The sequence below is a fragment of the Salvia splendens genome, chromosome 16, assembly GCF_004379255.2.
Source record: "Salvia splendens isolate huo1 chromosome 16, SspV2, whole genome shotgun sequence".
NCBI lineage: Eukaryota > Viridiplantae > Streptophyta > Magnoliopsida > Lamiales > Lamiaceae > Salvia > Salvia splendens.
This window is the reverse complement of record NC_056047.1, coordinates 13,581,657-13,599,634: the sequence shown is the minus strand read 5'-3', so window position 1 is coordinate 13,599,634 and position 17,978 is coordinate 13,581,657. Positions and strand designations below refer to the sequence as shown.

General features: G+C 42.0%; 3 protein-coding genes across 3 annotated transcripts; all 3 read left to right on the top strand.

Moving 5' to 3' along the window:
* Positions 1-4,915: 4,915 nt before the first annotated feature.
* Positions 4,916-6,019, top strand: LOC121770209. The gene has a single exon (XM_042166982.1). The coding sequence runs from the start codon at positions 4,916-4,918 to the stop codon at positions 6,017-6,019; it is 1,104 nt and encodes a 367-aa protein (XP_042022916.1).
* A 3,255-nt stretch (positions 6,020-9,274) lies between these two features.
* Positions 9,275-13,191, top strand: LOC121772151 (ribose-phosphate pyrophosphokinase 1-like). Its single transcript, XM_042169147.1, has 8 exons — positions 9,275-9,420; positions 9,587-9,757; positions 10,115-10,363; positions 10,505-10,648; positions 10,731-10,898; positions 11,078-11,147; positions 11,295-11,376; positions 12,683-13,191. The coding sequence occupies exons 1-8, from the start codon at positions 9,319-9,321 to the stop codon at positions 12,861-12,863; spliced, it is 1,167 nt and encodes a 388-aa protein (XP_042025081.1). The 5' UTR covers positions 9,275-9,318; the 3' UTR covers positions 12,864-13,191.
* Positions 13,192-15,754: 2,563 nt separating this feature from the next.
* On the top strand, positions 15,755-16,685 carry LOC121771287. Its single transcript, XM_042168071.1, has 3 exons — positions 15,755-15,891; positions 15,972-16,394; positions 16,476-16,685. The coding sequence occupies exons 1-3, from the start codon at positions 15,874-15,876 to the stop codon at positions 16,668-16,670; spliced, it is 636 nt and encodes a 211-aa protein (XP_042024005.1). The 5' UTR covers positions 15,755-15,873; the 3' UTR covers positions 16,671-16,685.
* The last annotated feature ends 1,293 nt before the right edge of the window (positions 16,686-17,978 follow it).

Here is a 17,978-nt window from a genome sequence, read left to right as displayed (position 1 = left end):
CAACGGAGGCCCAAAATAGGGTGGACGACAGCAAATTTTGTAGTGCAATTCGACCCTCGCGAGGAGGGGCGAGGGTGAGCCAGCGGGTCCTAGATTGTGTTTGCTTAGCGATTCGATATGGGGTAGTAGTTGCGTTACAGCACAACAAGATGGCAATAATTATGTTAAATACATGGGTTCGAATTTGGGTATTTTGATGAGTTGCAACACCGAGATGGATAATACTGTCTTATCTTGTAACGGGTCCAACAAGAACCCCTATCATTTGTCGAAGATCAATATCGATGCCTCTGACATGGAACCATTATGACCTTCGGCTAAAGAAAAGGGGGAAGAATTCGGCTTCCACTATAGGTGGCGGCAAGATATACTCTATTGATGAGTCAAAGATGTTTACGCGCATTTTCTTTGATGTATTGAAAGACCTGATCCTTAAAAACTACCAAAGGATTTTTTTAAAGATAAAGTTGTCTTAAGGCCATCCGCAATGGCGCCTAGCGCACCGCCTAGCCGAGCGTCGGCGCTAGGCGGTCCATTGCAACCGCCCAGCCATTTTCAGAATTAAAAACCGCCTAGCGCTTGGCGATTTCGTGGCGCTAGGCGATGCACTGGGCGATCCTCTCGGCGCTATTGCAGCGTCCGGATCGCCTAGACGATTTTTTTTTTCGAAACACTATATATACGCGCTTTGCACGTCATTTTCATTCGCACCACTTGTTTTAACGAGTACTCTCTCTATCTTAATTTCTGTACAAGATCAACACCGAGAAATGGAGAACACCAACGAAGGTACTTCAGTGGCAAGCGGGTCTCAAACTCCCCCGGTACCCGTGGGAGGTGGATGGGGTCCGATGCCAGGGTACTATAACATGTACCCGTGGCAGGGGATGATGCCCGGGATAGCACCTGGGGGGAGTACGCCGGCGTGGCAGGGGGTACCGGGGATGCAGCCTGGTGTGCAGATGATGTCAGGGTGGGCACTTGGGATGCAGATGATGCCTAGGGGGGATGCCGATGCAGCCCCCCGACAGGGGGTACCGACGACGCAGGGGACGCCGGGGAAGGAAAACGTCTATCGCCCCAGTTTTGATTTTTCGACTGCTTCTTCGCACACATCGACCCCAGCGGATTCGCAGTTTACGCAATTTGAGTCTTTCTCCTTAGAGGAGTTGGGGTTCGATATGCTCGGGGTTCCGGAAACTCCCGATCAAATGGGGGGAGCAGTGCGGGGTCGGGGAGACCCAAAGAAGAAGGGCAATGCGAAGAAGAAGGGCGAGTCGTCGCAGTCGGGTGTGGATAGCCAGGTCCGGAGGAGGTGGACGGACGCGGAGAACATCGCGTTGTCCAAGGCGTGGGTGAGTGTTTGCGACGATCCTCTTGTTTCGAACAACCAGAGAATCGTCGACTTGTGGGGCAAGATAGCAGCAGCCTACTAGACATTTTGCCCGGAGGGGAGGCCACGCAACATGGAGGATTGCAGGAAGGGGTGAGACCGAATCAGGGTTGTCGTCTCCCGATTTTCAGGTTTGTACGCCAACGCCCTCCGCATGCAGAGCAGTGGCCAAACGGAGGAAGACTGTAGGAGGATAGCGGAGAAAGCCTTCCCCCAGCCCGGGTTATATAAGGAGTTCACCTACTGGAACTGCTATCTTGTGCTGAACGACTCTGAGAAGTTCCGAGTAGGTGTCGACGCTGGCTGGCCGAAGAAGCAATGACTGAACTATACCGGTGATTTCAGCGGCAGCGGTGGTGGTTCCCACGACCTCCCCGAGACGGCCCAGGAGGTCTCGACCCCTCGTTCGTTCTCTCGCCGAACTCGCCCGATTGGGCACAAGCGGGCTCAACGGGAGGCTAGGGGGGGTCGTTGGGGGTTCCCAGGAGGTCCAGTCGGCATCCCCCATTGGCTAATCCACAACGGATCTCAAATTCTTCGTGCGTCAACAAACGCGCGCTCAGATGGTCAATACGCTGGCTGAATGGCGGGCGGCGGTGGACCTCGTGGAGAAGAGACCGGCGGTCAAACATTGCTCATGAGCATGCAGGACGAGTTGGAGGCGGCACGGAGGGAGACCGGCGAGAGTGGAGGCGGCGGCGACGATGGTGGCGACGGAGGCGGAGGCGAGGGTGGCGACAGCGGCGGAGAAGAAGACGACGGAGACGAGAAGTGAATTATTGTACTTTTTTTAATTATTGTAATTTTTTAAAATTATTGTACTTTTTAAAATTTTAATAGTATTATTAATGTTTCTCATATATGTCTCGTAAATTAAATTCCGTATATTATGTGATTGTTAATTATTTCATTTTTATATAATTGTTATTAGTGATGTGGCTAGGCTATGGCTGGGCTATGACTGAGCTATTTGCTTGTTTTGATGATGTGACAGGAGTATTTTTAGTGCTGATGATGTGGCAGAAGGAGTTTGTGGCTAGGCTATGGCTAGGCTATTGCTGGGCTATTCCTATTGTGGATGGCATAATGTACAACAAGATTTAAGCCAGCATGGACACAAAGATATGATCGTGATTAAATGTCAAAAGATGTGGCTTAGCAGCATAGTTGGGACGATATTCATCTAAAATCGAAGGATACTGTTTTCGGCGACGAAGGAAAGGTGTTCAAGTACAGGGATGTTTGGGCAATTCTTCGGGTCAAACACAAAGTTTGCACAAGAAAGGGATCTGAGCACTGGAGTCGATGAAGACTCTAAGGCCATCCACAACACTGTCTCTTATCCGTTTCTTAACCGTCTCATCTCTTCATTATTCATGGCCCCACTATACTTTTCATCCCATCTCTTAACTAAGAGACATCATCCACAACCCTCCAACTCTTAACCATCACATCCCTTAACTATCATTCAATTTCATTTTTTATTTTTATTTCCAACCAATTCAATTAATAAAAACACACTTCATTAAATAAAATAAAATTACAACTTAAAATTCAAAAAAATAAAAAACCACATAATTAAAATCCTAAAAAAATAAAAATTACCTAATTTAAAATACAATTTTATAGAAATTGAGTAGATCTACTCTGCAAGAGAATCATCCCCCGAAGGAGGTGGCGGTGCACTCAAGCTACCTGGAGGCGGAATACCGATTTGTCTTGTCATATACTCAATTCCAGCAAGATGGGCTTGATATTGGGGAGGCGTCATGTGGGAAGTGTCTCCATCGTGGCGGTCAAGTACATGGACAATAGGGTGTTTGAGCCCGAGACCGAGCCCGCCTGGCTTGATTCGCCTCGGCCCCTCCTCCCTCTAGCCGCCTTCGCCGCCTTGGTCCCTTGCGGCCGACGGCGCCCACGGGAGGACCCCCTGCATCGGTGGCCATGCCCTCAACCTCCTATGAGACAAACTCTTGTGCGGCGCTGCCTGAACCGCCCTTACTAGAAGAGTATTGGCCACCCGTCGTGTGCTTCGTGCATTTCGAGGTCGAGCCTGTGCTAGACTGGACACCGCCAGCCCACCTTTCCTCGTCTCTGACCACCTCCCAACCATCAACATGTTTGAATTCTTTGCTGTTGTCGTCAAAAAAGACTCGCAAAGCCACTCTCAGAATGTCGGCTCCACTGGCCCCGCTTTGATAATTCGCCGCTTCATTCTTGTAGATCCCGAAAAAAAAAATCACTTCTTTGTCGACTCGGTCAAAATGACTGCGGGGCATCTTCAATGTGCGGCGGCGGGACCCCTTTGGCTTAATCTCGTTGTAGGCGTCAGGACCTTTTCCCAAAAATACTTCCGGGTTTGTTGATTCCCGACGATGGGATCGTACGAGACGCTGACCCAGGCATTGTACAGAGCCATCGTGTCCTTGCGGCTTTATGGATGACGGCCTACATCCTCCTCCTTCTCTTCCTCCATGGCGTCGAATGTGCGAGCCCTGGAGCTTCCACCGCCTCGTCCTCCTTTCGGATTAGGTTCATCCGGATAATCCTCCATAATTTGGCATAATCCCTGCGAATACCTCGGGGTGGAGGGACGAGCGTATGCATCCACATCAAAATGGGGTGGTTGGTACGCCGCCGGCGTCGACGAGCCTTGGGTGCCCGGCGTCGACGAACTGGAACCGGAACCACCCAAGACATTGTACATGCCCCAGTCGCCAAACGTGTTTATGTCAAAGCCGCCGGAGCCACAGAGTTTCCGTCGCCGGACATTTTTTGATGAAAATTGGAGAGAAAATGGAGATGATTTGAGAAGAATATATGTGTGTTTGTGTGTATAATGAGATGAAAGAAGAGTATTTATAGAATAAGAAAAAGAAAAAATAAATAAAAAATAACCGTTGAACGGTCATATGACCTTTTTTAATTATTAATTAATTTATTTTTTATTAAAATCAAATTTTAAAAAAATGATTTATTGCGTCAGCGTGACGACGCCCACTCGCGGGCCGTCGAGTGGGCGTCACGCCTAGCGCCAGCGCGCACCAACCGTCTCACTGGGATGAGACGCTCGCCGAGACCGGGACGAGACGCGGGGCTGCAACGCCGTCTCGATACCGTCTCGTCTCGCCGAGACGAGATAGAGATGGCAACGAGATGCGTTGCGGATGGCCTAAAATCGTGAAGTAATCCGATAGATTGGACAACATTGAGGAGTACTCCACTATGCTTACAAGATAAAATTATGCATCAATAGTTGTTTGTTTTACTTAGAAACAAAATAATTAGAAAGAATTTGTTGTTTTGAATTTTAATTTAGTAGTTTAAATTATGTAATTTTGGAAATTTTTATTAAGTTGTTTTTTATGGAGTACTCTACATTTCTTAATAAGAGTTATTTCCATTGGAAATCAGATAATTTAGCTGCTTTTCCCAAAAAATAATAGCCTCACAAAATCAAAACCCAAGAGAGAAAAAAGCAAGAAAAAGCAGACTAGAAAGTTAGTTGTCATCCAAGAAAAGATGAAGATTTCACTCAAGCTTGATGAAAACCACCACGACCGCCACCACAAGCCGCCATCGCCGACGCTCCTCCTCCGTGCCAAAATTCCCTTAACAATCTTCAACCTCCCATTCATTTCCCACTTCTCCACCACCACCACCCACCCCTCCGACCTCTCCCTTTCTCTATCCACCAATTTCCCCTCTTTCCCCTCTCTCAAACTCTCCCACGCCACCACCACCGCCGCCGCCCCACCCCTCACTCTCACCCTCAAATCCGGCACGGGCCTCTTCGGCTCCCCCAAAAACTCCCCTTTCGTCATCTCCGCTCACTTCTCCTTCGACCCTTCCAACTCCGCCCACCCTAACCCTACATTCTCTCTCTTCCTCAAACCCCAGCTCGGATCTTTCTCTCTCCGGAAATCCACCGTCTCCCACCCTCCACCCACCATCGCCGCTGAATCGATCAATTCGGACGCGGTGTGCGATTCCAGCTCCTTCGCGTTCGTGCCGCTGGAGACGCCCGCGCCAGTGAAGGAGGAGCTCCCGCCGCAGAAAATTTCTAGGGCTTCGATTTTGAAGGGGACACAGCTGGCGGCGGCGACGCAGATGCCGCTGGCGAAGAGGCTGGCGCTGAGCTTCAGATGGCGGGTGAATTTCGCGGAGGATCAATTGCCGATTTTGAGAATCAACAAGATCGGAATTAAACGAATTGACGATGCGGTCAGGGCTGATGAGAAGAGTGAGAAGAATGAGGCGAAATCGGGCGAATTGGAGGTGATGAAGAGCATGCTATTCTGGATGAAGAGGGAGGTGGATGATCTAACAAGAGCTAATCAACAAATGAAGAGTGAGTTTGAGGAATTGAGACGGCGGAGCAGGGGCGGCGATGTTATCAGAGAGGGGGTTAGGCGAAGCAGCAGCGGCGGCGGCGTTGGTAGTGGAAATGGGAGTGTTAAGGAGGGCGTGAGGAAGAAGGCGGTGGCGCCGATGAAGCAGTGGAAAGTGGAAGAGAGTGGCAATGGCGGTGAGAAACGGGAAGAAAAGAAGAATGGGAATGTGGGCATTGATGTGGAGAGTGAGTTGCAGAGAGCTATAATGGCTGCTTCTGCTGCTTCTACGTGAGGCTTTTTTCTTTTCTTTTCTTCTGAGTTTGTATATAAGATGTAGAATGTGCTTTTGTTTCTCATTTGGATTGGAATTGTATGAGACGATCGAGCTTTATGAGCAAATTTACAAATGATAATGTGCTTTTGGAGAGCTTAGTTAATCTTCAAGTGTGATGCTTGTCTCATTTATTTTCAATTAATATTACAAAGATGTATTGTAGTACTAGTATTATTCATTGCAATTAAGCAATCTTTTTGGTGAAACTAGGTATACAAAGATATAGAACTTGCCACAACCTAAAAATAATGAAAAACAATGCACAGAGAGAGCTGTTATAGTTTGTGAATGCTTCTCGTGGTGTGTTGCTATGTAATGCATTGAATTGAATGTCTACCGTCTGCCTATTTTTAGGCTAAGCTCGGATTTAGGGAGCGGCTGAAGTCAACAATATTCTAATTTGTCATAATTGCATGAGTGTAATCTCCGGGGTTACTAGTGATTACAGAAGCTGGATGAACGAGCAGGTTTCGGTCAGGTGTCGTTAAAGCGAAGGTATATCCTACTGATCAGTATGGAATCTCTGGCTAAGCCTGAACCTGGTATCAATAAATCCCCAACCCTCTTCTACTGGGTAGTATAGTGAATGTAGGGGTCGAATCCCACAGAGATGGTGACGATTTGGAGTGATTGTGGTGATATTCTGGAAGGGTTGGTTAGCTACCACGCTTGGGTTGAGTTCCTACCTAGACAGGAAATTAAGATGGTACTCTACTGACTAGGAAGGGTGAAGGGTGGTCGACATGTGGTTGTGTACGTGGAAATTGGTTTATGGGGTGTAACAGAAAAATATGCGGAAAGTACTGGGTTTCTATAAAAGACTAAACGGAAAATCAGAGAATAAATGGTAGTTGTGGTGACTGGGCTGACAGGTCTGTAAGGTACAAGCTAAAAAGCATAAAGTGACCCAAAAAGTAAAAGTGGTCCCAAAACTAGGATGTGGACATCATTTTCTCTAAACAACATGATCGAAAATCAAACAACAATCCAGACTGTATGAACAACTTCAGATTCAACAAATCACAACTCAGATCCACCGATTTAAACATCAAATCCAAAGATTACACTAGTGAAACAGTAAATCATGCTTACTGGTTGACATGCAAGGTGGCGAAACTCTCGTAAACTAGATTTCCACACTTAACCATTTCAGAACCAAAATCTAAAAGTTATCTAGACTTATAAACTCAGATCTACCAATCGGGAATGAAAACATGCTTGTAACACTTGAAAATTACTAATGCAGCTGAATCTAAGTTATCTAGGCAGGAGGAAAGGAAATCAAATGCAAGAAAACATCAAAAGCAAATTCATAGCAATTAAACGTTTGGATTACAACCAAAATACTTCAAGTCAGAAAATAGAGAAAATTTCACAGATCCAACGTAAGAAAAGCAAGTGAAAATAAACTACGAAAGCGATTAAAGATTGTTTGCCACTCCAGGCGATGAAACAGCTAAACTACGATCACACTGGCTGAAATGAGAACAATTGGAACTCCGGCGAACTTCTGGAACTCAGGTAATCATGGCTGTGGTGAGGAATGAGAATCTGGACTGGGCTGAAGAACCGAACTACCGAGAGATTTCTACCTAAGAGTGATGATGGTGTCTAGATCCCCCTTTATCTCTCCAAGTGGCTTCCTTTTATAGGGAGACTTGCCCTTGATTTTAGGGTAAAACCTCATTGCGAAATGACTTCTCTGCCCTTAATTGCGGTTGACCAGTCCCAGCTATCCTTCTTCTCCATCTCGAACCTTTATTTGCATGCATCCTGACCAGTATTGCACCCTCCTAGCGCCCTTTTCGCCTGAAGTATCCGAAGCTTTGCCTACTGGCTAGAACACTCAACATGCACACTTAAGCAACTGTTTTGCAGATATAATTTAATTATGCACATCATACTGATCAGTAATCAAGGCCTATGATACGACTTATCACTGGAGAATATGAATCAATAAATTTGAAACAAAGAAATTATATTTAGGAATAATTTGATGGGATAGATAACACATCCATTTTATAATTGGAATTATATGACCAAATATGACCTAAAATATAGTACTCCTATGTTTTACTATTTATTAGTCACTGTGTACACAGAATACTTGACCTACCTTAATTAATGATAAAATAAACTCATTTTGATTGAATAAAAATGAAATCTAACTGACAAAATTATTACATAAATGAAGAAAAATGTCAAATTCATGCTTTTAAGTTTTAGCAAAGGAAATGAACTTCTCAAATATTATAGCCGGTTGAAAACATAATTTTAAGAAATGTGATTGAAAAAATTAATAAAATAAATTGATTTAGTGTAAATGCTACTCAGCATCATTCGGCGATAGAAGTCCATTTCTTAAAAGAAGTGTAACTCATTGGCGAATGAAATCTAATCTAAATGGTAGTAGTAAAATCGACTATAAACAAATGGAGTATAATTATCGTTACAAACAAAAGTGATGTTGTTTCGTGAACAAGTATCAAACCAAAGTAAACTGGCAATGCACCTAAAATATGAAGAAAGCAAAATGTTAAAACATGATAGGAGTAATTTGTTTTGGGTAGATCAAATTAGTACCCCAGAAAGGGGAGAAAATAAAAGGGTAAATTGCTTCAAAAGTCAATAACTTTGCCAAAAGTGTGGTTTTTCTCATCAACTTTAAAAGTTGCATGAAAAGTCATGAACTTTATCGGGTGTTGCAAATTTCCCATCCAACCCGACCCGGTAAATTTCCGGCGTAAACTAATCCTACATGGCTTGCCGGAGGCGTGATATGGCATATTTTCCGTTGGCGACGTCACAGATCGGGAATTGCAAACGGGAATGGGAATCGCGAGCCCTAAATCGTGTGGTTGTTTAATTCAATCGAGCCCTAAATCTCGAAATTTGGTTTAATTTAATTAAATCGGTATAAAATGACGTCGTTTTTAACAGTGCAAAACAACGCTGTTTTATGTACCGCCGGAAAAATATGCCATGCCACACCTCCGGCAAGCCATGTAGGATTAGTTTGCGCCGGAAATTTACCGGGTCCGGTCAGACGGGAAATTTGCAACACCCTATAAATTTCATGACTTTTCATGCTACTTTTAAAGTTTATGGGAAAAACCACACTTTTAGCAAAGTTAATGACTTTTGAAGCAATTTACCCAAAATAAAAAGATAGGAAAGGGAGTGTGTTGTTAATGGTCAGGAAATCCACAAAAATAAATATAGAGACGACATTGAAACCCCCCAATACACACACAGACATGGCGTCTATGCTCTTGCCACCGCCAACCTCTTCTTCCGCCGCTTCTTCTCTTTTCTCGCGCTCCTCTTTTCCTACTCCCACCGCACGTTTCTCTCCCGCCGTAACTCTCTCTCTCTCTCTCTGTTTCATGATAACTGATTGTTTGAGCTCCTTTAGATTGGACTGAAAAGGCATCCTGCTTTTATTTGAGACTTTGGCTGCCGCTTTTGATTTTACTGTGAATTGTTGTGTTTTTTGTCTGATTACGTTTCGGTTTGTGTTGATAGAGATGTGAGTTGACAGGGCCGCTGAACGGGAAGCCTTATGTTCCTGTTCTCAACGATCAGATGTTGCCCAAGTACTTGCAGTCGAGACGATTGGATACTGCGTTGAACACAAATACTACTAATAACAGGATCAAAATATTCTCCGGTACCGGCAATTTCGCTCTATCTCAGGTGAATCCCCGCTCTCTTTTCTCATCAGTCATGGAATTTGTCGCTTTTTTTTGAAATATGGAACATAATACATTCTTCTGGTACCGTGCCAACTTACTTTTAGAAACACTTAAGTTTCATTTAAACTCGAATGTAGGGACTTGACATGTAGGAAATTGAAATCCAATGAGTGAGCATCACATGGACGGCCTTTTATATAAATTGCAGCTTTATCATTCTATTTTTGCCTCTGTTAGGTAGTATCACACATCATTTGGTAGAGCTTGATTAATTTATGACGCCACTGTTGTAGTTTCTCTTTTGTTATCCTCCGCCTTCCTCTACTTCACTAAATTTGATGAATTGGTTCTCACTTAGGAAATTGCTAGGTATATGGGCCTCAACCTTGGAAATATCCACATTAAGCGATTTGCAGATGGAGAGATTTACGTTCAGTTGCAAGAGAGTGTCCGTGGCTGTGATGTATACCTGGTCCAGCCAACCTGTCCTCCAGCTAATGAAAATCTTATGGAACTTCTGATAATGATAGATGCTTGCCGAAGAGCTTCAGCCAAAAATATCACTGCAGTCATCCCATACTTTGGATATGCTCGAGCGGATAGAAAGGTGGATTTTCAGTGATATAAAGTATTTTTACACTTTGATGGGTGATAAATACTTTATAGTTGACAAGTTCACTGAATAAATTCTAGTGGAAATGTTACTAAAATTTGGCACTGCTAATTTACAATGTTCTGATGTCAATAGACCCAAGGACGTGAATCTATTGCTGCCAAACTAGTAGCCAATCTTATCACAGAAGCAGGTGCAGATCGTGTTCTTGCCTGTGATATCCACTCTGGCCAGTCCATGGGTTACTTTGATATTCCTGTGGACCACGTACACTGCCAGGTATTTTATTAAAGATTTCACCTTTATTACTTGTTTTCTATTCGTACTCACATTGTTTCGCTTTTCTCTTTTTATGCAAAAGCCTGTCATCCTTGATTATCTTGCCAGCAAGAAAATATCCTCTGGTGACTTGGTAGTAGTCTCACCGGATGTTGGAGGAGTTGCACGAGCAAGAGCTTTTGCCAAGAAATTATCTGATGCACCTTTGGCCATTGTGGACAAAAGGCGTCAGGGGCATAATGTTGCCGAGGTATTAAGCTTTTCTAGCTTAGATGTCTTTTAACAATTTCTCAAGTTTGTATGCCTGTACAAGATAGAAAACACAATGGGTTTTATTTTGGCTATTTGACAAAAAGTTTTCTTTCAACTACTCATTTCCTTTATGTAATTTTTCTTTTGTTTCTTGGTTACATTACATTTTATTTACAGGTAATGAATCTGATAGGTGATGTTAAAGGAAAAGTTGCAGTGATGGTAGATGACATGATAGATACAGCAGGTAACAGAGTAAAACTCCATAAATACTCTCTTTATTCAGTAATATTGTTTGCTGAAGCAGCTGAATGCAGCATCTCTCTCTCTCCTTTTTTACCCTCTCTTTGGTACAAAACTAATTTTTTATTCTGTATGTTCTATGGCTCTTAAGGAACTATTGCCAAAGGTGCAGAGTTGCTGCATGAGATAGGTGCTCGGGAAGTCTATGCATGCAGCACTCATGCTGTTTTCAGGTATCAACATTTGTTGTCTGTGGCTCTTTTCACCATTTTATGTAATATCGTGGATCCTTTGATGACACTAGTTAAACTTTCTTGTGCTGCTCTATCATGTTATTTAATACTCTTAAAATAGAGCAACTTGTGTCAATAATACTAATAGTGGTGATAATCAATCATTTTAATTTCGAGTTGCTGTATAGATTTGCTCACTCAAGCATGAAATCCCACTTTTAATGCATACTGCATACATATAATGACTAGCAAACTACAACCAGAAAACTATAAACTACATGAAGCTTTTGCATACTTTCACATTAAAAAAGGTTTTTTTTTTGTCATTATTGGTGGTAAATAGACCCCATTTTGCAAATCTGCATAATCTTGTATTCATTTAACTGTCACAACAATTAAAATTTTGTATTCATTGAACTATTACAAGACACTTTTATGTAGTTGTGGGCTTTGAATCCCACTTTTGAAGCTAAAAAAGATTTCTAAAATGTATCCTCCTCCATTTCATTGGGAAGGAAAAGTACATGAAAGGATAATTTCTCGCAGTTGAACAGACTAGACAGTTTCAGAAAATTTATGAGGTTTCTTTTCCTTATCTTAGTACCCCTTCTGAGCTGAAAACTTTCTGAATCAGAAACACCAAAACAAATTTTAGTTGTTTGAACAAAAGTGATCTGTATCCAGAGTTCATAAACTGGCTACTGGAAGAAATTGCCTCTTTTTGGCTTGCAGTTTGTACTCTAAACCTGTAATTCATGACATGTTTAGTATACCCTGCCAATCTACAATCTACTTAAACCACACCTTGTTCTGGAACTTTTAATTCGTTGCAACTTGGAAGTGAGAAATAATGCTTCACAATACTTCATTTTTGTATATTGCCTTACAAAATTACTTGTGGTAGTCCACCCTTGACAATTTGGTGTCTGTTATAAGTTTGTCTTATTGTGAAAATCCAATACTTGGTTTGTAATAGAAAAATAAAAAGATTCATAATGTGAGTCATGTGATGCTGTGTCCTAAAGAAGAGAAAATTTCTTAAAAGCATGTATCTTGATTTTGGAATTCAGAGTGTCTTCCTAGGACTAAGTTTTGTTAGAGTAACGTATAAGGGAATGCTGTCTCTATGACGATATGCAGGTTTTCAGAATTTAATTTTAGTAAGGAGGCATTTTCAATTAATGCTTAATTTGCTGGCTTCTAACCATATATCTATTGATGTGAATGCTCTGTGACATTTTCAGAATTTAATTACAGATATGATTCGACTTCTAACCATATATCTATTGATGTTGCTCTGTGACAGCCCCCCTGCAATCGAGAGGTTGTCGAGTGGCCTGTTCCAAGAGGTTATTATCACAAATACCCTTCCAGTGTCGGAGAAAAACTATTTCCCTCAGTTGACAGTTCTTTCAGTTGCTAACCTCTTGGGTGAAACAATATGGCGAGTTCATGACGATTGTTCCGTGAGTAGCATTTTCCAGTGATAAAACATCTGATCGATGGTGACGAAACCTTTCCGTTGAAGAAAGATATTATACCAGTTTACCGCCTGCTACTCGTGCCTGCAATGCCATCTTCTACCTCACCTCAACCCCACAAGACATTCGTAGAAGTTGAAGCAATAATTCCCAGTCTTTGAAATGATCTTTTCGCGAATCTCAGGTCTTTGCATTTCTTTATTTAATTTTCTGGTTCAAAATCAGCAAGGAGTTGTTAGTAGCAGGCAGGTTAATTTATTTTCATATTTTGAGCTCTCTACAGGTTTAGGAACATCATTATTTGATTCTCATCTAATCATTGATGATTCTCTAATTATGAGTAATTTATTTCTGATGAAGTTGCTCTTTCAATGTAAACTGCAATAGCATACCTAACACCAGATCAAATAAGCAATGGATATATTATCATCAAGATGACATTTCAAATTTATAAAGGGGACTAGGTGTGAGAGGATCTTTGGAGTTAAATTACTCCTAATTACTACGCTTTTGTGGAAGTTTTTAATGATAATAAGTTATGTGTTGTTTGTTCAGTTAACTATTAAAGTTGCTGAATTTGAGATGCTTTATTGGTTGAGAGGCAAAATGAGATAATAAAATGACTTATAATATTCATGGCTTCAAGGATAAAATAGTCCGTTTATGCATTTAAAACTTGATTTCTTCGTATTCAAGGTCCTTGAAACGTAATTTTTTCTACTTGATTTCCGGAACTAATTTAAAATTCACATAATATAATATGATTAAAATAATGATTTGTATAATTAGATTAGAGTCGTCATATATAATTGGCTCCACTTTCATCCTAAAATTGCCGTGATTATTTAATCCTTCTATTTATAATACTACTATAACCATATAAAATTCCCGATATACTATTGTTAATTTTATTTATTTTTAATATAATATTTTCCAATTTATTTATTCATATTCCTAATACTCCTATAACTCTGATGCATTTTATTTTTTAGGGTTGAAGGAGCGAGGAAATCGCGTTTATAGGGCACTTTGCCTTTAAAATAACGCAAATGTACCCATTTTGATAACAATTCCATTTATGGGAAAAACGCCGATGAAATTGGCGTGTTTATAAGTAAAAACGCCAGTGACATTGGCGTGTCTATACTCAAACACGCCAACATAGTTGGCGTTTTATACTTGTGCCGTATTTTGGGCGTATTCTTTCCAATGATCATTACGTTAAAACACACCATTGGTGTTGGCGTGTAGTATATAAAACACGCCAATGACATCGACGTGTTTAAAAGGAGAGACGCCAATAACATCGGCGTGTTTAATCAAAAAACGCCAATTTGAGTGGCCTGTTTTAACATGCTGATATAGCAGCCTCCACCCCCAAATCGCGAAAACATCACAGCACACCACACTTTGCGATTTTTCTCCGAGCAGCGCCAATCTCCGCGAATTCGCCCTCCTCTCCGTCATTTCGCACTCCATTCATCAATCGGTGCTATTCTTCTCCAGATTCATATATTTTCTTCGGTTAGTATGCTTATCTTTTACAATATTAGTTGAAATATTGTAATGGGTTGTGAATTGAGTTGAAATATTATGCATTTTGGATCGGTTGAATGACATTATTGTTGATTATTATGTTGGATTGTTTGGGTTTAAGTGAATTTGTGTATAAAATTGATTATAAACCTAAACCCTAGGGTTGTTATAGCTAAAAAATGGGCAAATTGTTTTGGTTTATGTGGGTTTTGGTTGATGTATGTTGATTAGTTTGAATTGTTAAATTTGTTTATATTGTTAGGTTTGTCAAATTGAAATTGGACAAATTGAAATTGTTAGGTTGGACAAATTTGTAATTGAAATTGTCAATTTTGTGTAGATGAATTGTGTTATGATTTTGGGTGTGAAATGTTGTGTAGGTGAATTTGTGTATTGTGAATTATTTGATTTTGGTGTTCCATTTTGTGAAATTGGATTAAATTGTATGTAATTATTGAATGCTGTGTAGGTAAATTATGGCATCATCTTCGACTTCTGCTCGTCGGCTTGCGTGTGGTCCTGCGGATCCTTCTGTACTGTATCTTCAGAGACAACACGTCTCTAATAACATATGGGCAGGAGTTCCATCCGAATACGTACGCTGCCGACGATATGAAGGAATAATTTGGAATGTTCCCATACATCACCGTGTTTTGGCACTAGTGGACCAGATGGGGTTCGGCGGTTTATTGAGGTGTGGTCAGCCAAAGGAAATTGACCACCATCTGATCACCGCTTTGATTGAACGTTGGAGGCCAGAGACTCACACGTTTCACTTCCCAGTCGGTGAAGCGACTGTAACATTGGAAGACGTGGAGGTTTTATGGGGCCTGAAAGTTGATGGAGAGGCTGTGACGGGTTACATCCCCCCGACACAACCGGGATATTGGCAGGATAGGTGTTTGGATTTTCTAGGATTCATACCGGACGCATCCGAGTTGAAGGAAATGTCTTTTAAGCAGACTAGCTTATCGCGTCAATTGAGGATTGAGCTGAATGATGAGCACGAACACAACATATATGCTCAGCGGGCTCGTATCTACTGTCTGCTATTACTTGGTGGTCTGATGATCCCGAATGCCACCGGAAATAAAATTCCGTTCTTCTACTTGCAATTTTTCATGGATATAGAACGGTGTTCTACCTATAGCTGGGGTGGTGCGACGCTTGCTTGCTTGTACCACAATTTGTGTGAAGCTGCCGTTGCTAAGAGGACGGATGTCGGGGGAGCCTTAACTCTATTACAGCTGTGGGCTTGGGAGAGAATCCCAAATATTAGACCGAGGATGCTAGATCCCGTGCATACAGACTATCTACCATGTGCAAGCGCGTAAGTTGTTCACTAATTCATTTTTTAAGCTTTATGTTCATCAGTCTTCGTGTTATTCGCTCATAATTTACATTTTGTAGATGGAATGGTCCGACGTCATATGTAAAAGCACCCGGACATTGTATTGAAAATTTCCGAGATCAGTTCTCCATGATGCATGCCAACCAGGTACTTCATATACTTATAAATTATTTTTTGTTTGTTGTTTTTTATTGAAATTAATTTGAATAAATTTGTGTTACATGTAGTTTATTTGGATGCCTTATCTCCAACGGCAGTTGCCGGAAAGTTGTGATGCCGGTCGTCCTGTATGGATATCGATAACAACGCTTATTTGTTGGAATCTAGCTGAGCCACACCGAGTGTTGCGCCAATTTGGGATTGTCCAACCGTATATCCCGCAACTCCCCCGGTTCCACGGTACTGATTTTGCGAAACAGGATCGCCGTGGAAAAGCTGGTCGAAATTGGGTTGATTGGCACGCCAATTATATACAGGAGTGGGACAACAGACACTTTTTGGTGTGGACTGATCTGGAGTACAGTGATGAGCCCGTTGCAACCGAAGAATATATGGATTGGTTTCGGCAGATAACTGTTGTGTATTTAACCAAACCCGGCGTGCATGCTGAACAGGGCTTCCACGAAACGGCATCTTCTCATAGATTCGCGGTAAATTATTCATACTTAACCAAACCCTAGTTAATTATTAAAATTCATATTATGATATGTATTTAACTTTGATAATTGTAGGTGGAGACACTTCACAACGTGCGCCACTTTCTAAGTGGCCAAGATACGACAGAACATCCGGCTTTGGGAACCATTTCGAGGATGATTGAAGAAGGACTGCGGATATCCGGAGAGGCTGAGCGGATGGACTACCGTCCTTCGCAGCGCTCTGCAATGGACGTGGACGTACCCGTACGGCAAAAGGCAAAACGATGAACCAAAAAGAAAACCGCCTGCGGAGAGTCGTCATCTTAGCCCGTACACCGCTCCGATGACGATTTTGTGGAACCACCTCCACCTACATCTGCAGTTCGAGGCCGTCATTCTATCAGCCACACCGGTGGTACCGGCGACGACATTGGCCTCAGTGATGTCCCCACTTCTCCACCGCGGTCGTCTGTGCAAGATGACATTTTTGGGGTGGATCTAGAGAACGTTGTTGTTCAAGATACTCCTCCCTCAAGGATCCCTAGATCTACATCCAAAATTGGGAAGGGGATACGGGGTTTGTTTATGCGGAAACGGCGAGATGATTAAACTAATTTCATACTTTGTATTGATATTGGTTGTTTTTCATTGATTTGAACTCGTTATATTAGACGATTTGATCCTCTTTTTACACGTATTCATATTTATATTTTGAACTCTTTATATTACTTATTGGTCGACGATAGGAACAAACACGCCATTCCCAGTTGGCCTTTTAGTTGTACTAAGATCTTGTATAAAACGCCAATATTATTGGCGTTTTTACCTTGCTAAAAATTTTGCCAAATTTCCCAACGTCGTGCCCATTCTGCATAAATACGCCACTGACAGTGGCGTGTTTTAAACGACGCCAATAAGATTGGCGTTTTTAGTAGAAAACGCCAACGAAGATGGCGTTTTTACCTTGGGAAAAATTTTGCCAATTTTTCCTTAGTTGAAGCGGGCATTCTGCATAAACACGCCACTGTCGTTGGCGTGTTTAAAAAGACGCCAATATTATTGGCGTTTTAAGTGGAAAACGCCACTGTCGATGGCGTTTTTACCTTGCTCAAAATTTTGCCCATTTTTCCTACGTATGAGCGGACATTCTGAAATAACACGCCACTGTAGTTGGCGTTTTTAGTGGAAAACGCCATTTTTACCTTGGGAAAAATTTGGTTTCGGAAAATTTTGAAGAGTAACACGTTACAATGCTCAATTCAATAAATAGCCACAATTATAAAGAATAAACAGAACAATGTTCAATTCAACTAAATAGTTGTTACACATTCAATTGTCTCGCCTTCTCCGGGTAAAGAAGCTACGAATACCCTTCCCGATTCTGGCGGTGGAGAGTCTAGACGGAGGAGTATCTTGCACAACGACATTCTCTAAATCAACCCCGAAATAATCGTCTCGCACAGAAGACCTAGGTGGCTGACAGAATGCCGACCTTGAACTGCAGATCTTGGTGGAGGTGGAGGCATAAAATCGTGATCGGCATCATCAGTGTGGCTGATAGAATGACAACCTCGAACTGCAGATCTTGATGGAGGT

What these genes read in the sequence shown, in the direction of transcription:
- LOC121770209 (XM_042166982.1), top strand. Translation starts at nt 4,916, where the DNA reads ATGAAGATTTCACTCAAGCTTGATGAAAACCACCACGACCGCCACCAC.
- LOC121772151 (XM_042169147.1), top strand. Translation starts at nt 9,319, where the DNA reads ATGGCGTCTATGCTCTTGCCACCGCCAACCTCTTCTTCCGCCGCTTCT. An exon ending in CCGCACGTTTCTCTCCCGCC is followed by an intron (nt 9,421 to 9,586) that starts GTAACTCTCTCT and finishes TTGTGTTGATAG; the next exon opens with AGATGTGAGTTGACAGGGCC. An exon ending in TGGACCACGTACACTGCCAG is followed by an intron (nt 10,649 to 10,730) that starts GTATTTTATTAA and finishes TTTATGCAAAAG; the next exon opens with CCTGTCATCCTTGATTATCT.
- LOC121771287 (XM_042168071.1), top strand. An exon ending in CATCTTCTCATAGATTCGCG is followed by an intron (nt 16,395 to 16,475) that starts GTAAATTATTCA and finishes TGATAATTGTAG; the next exon opens with GTGGAGACACTTCACAACGT.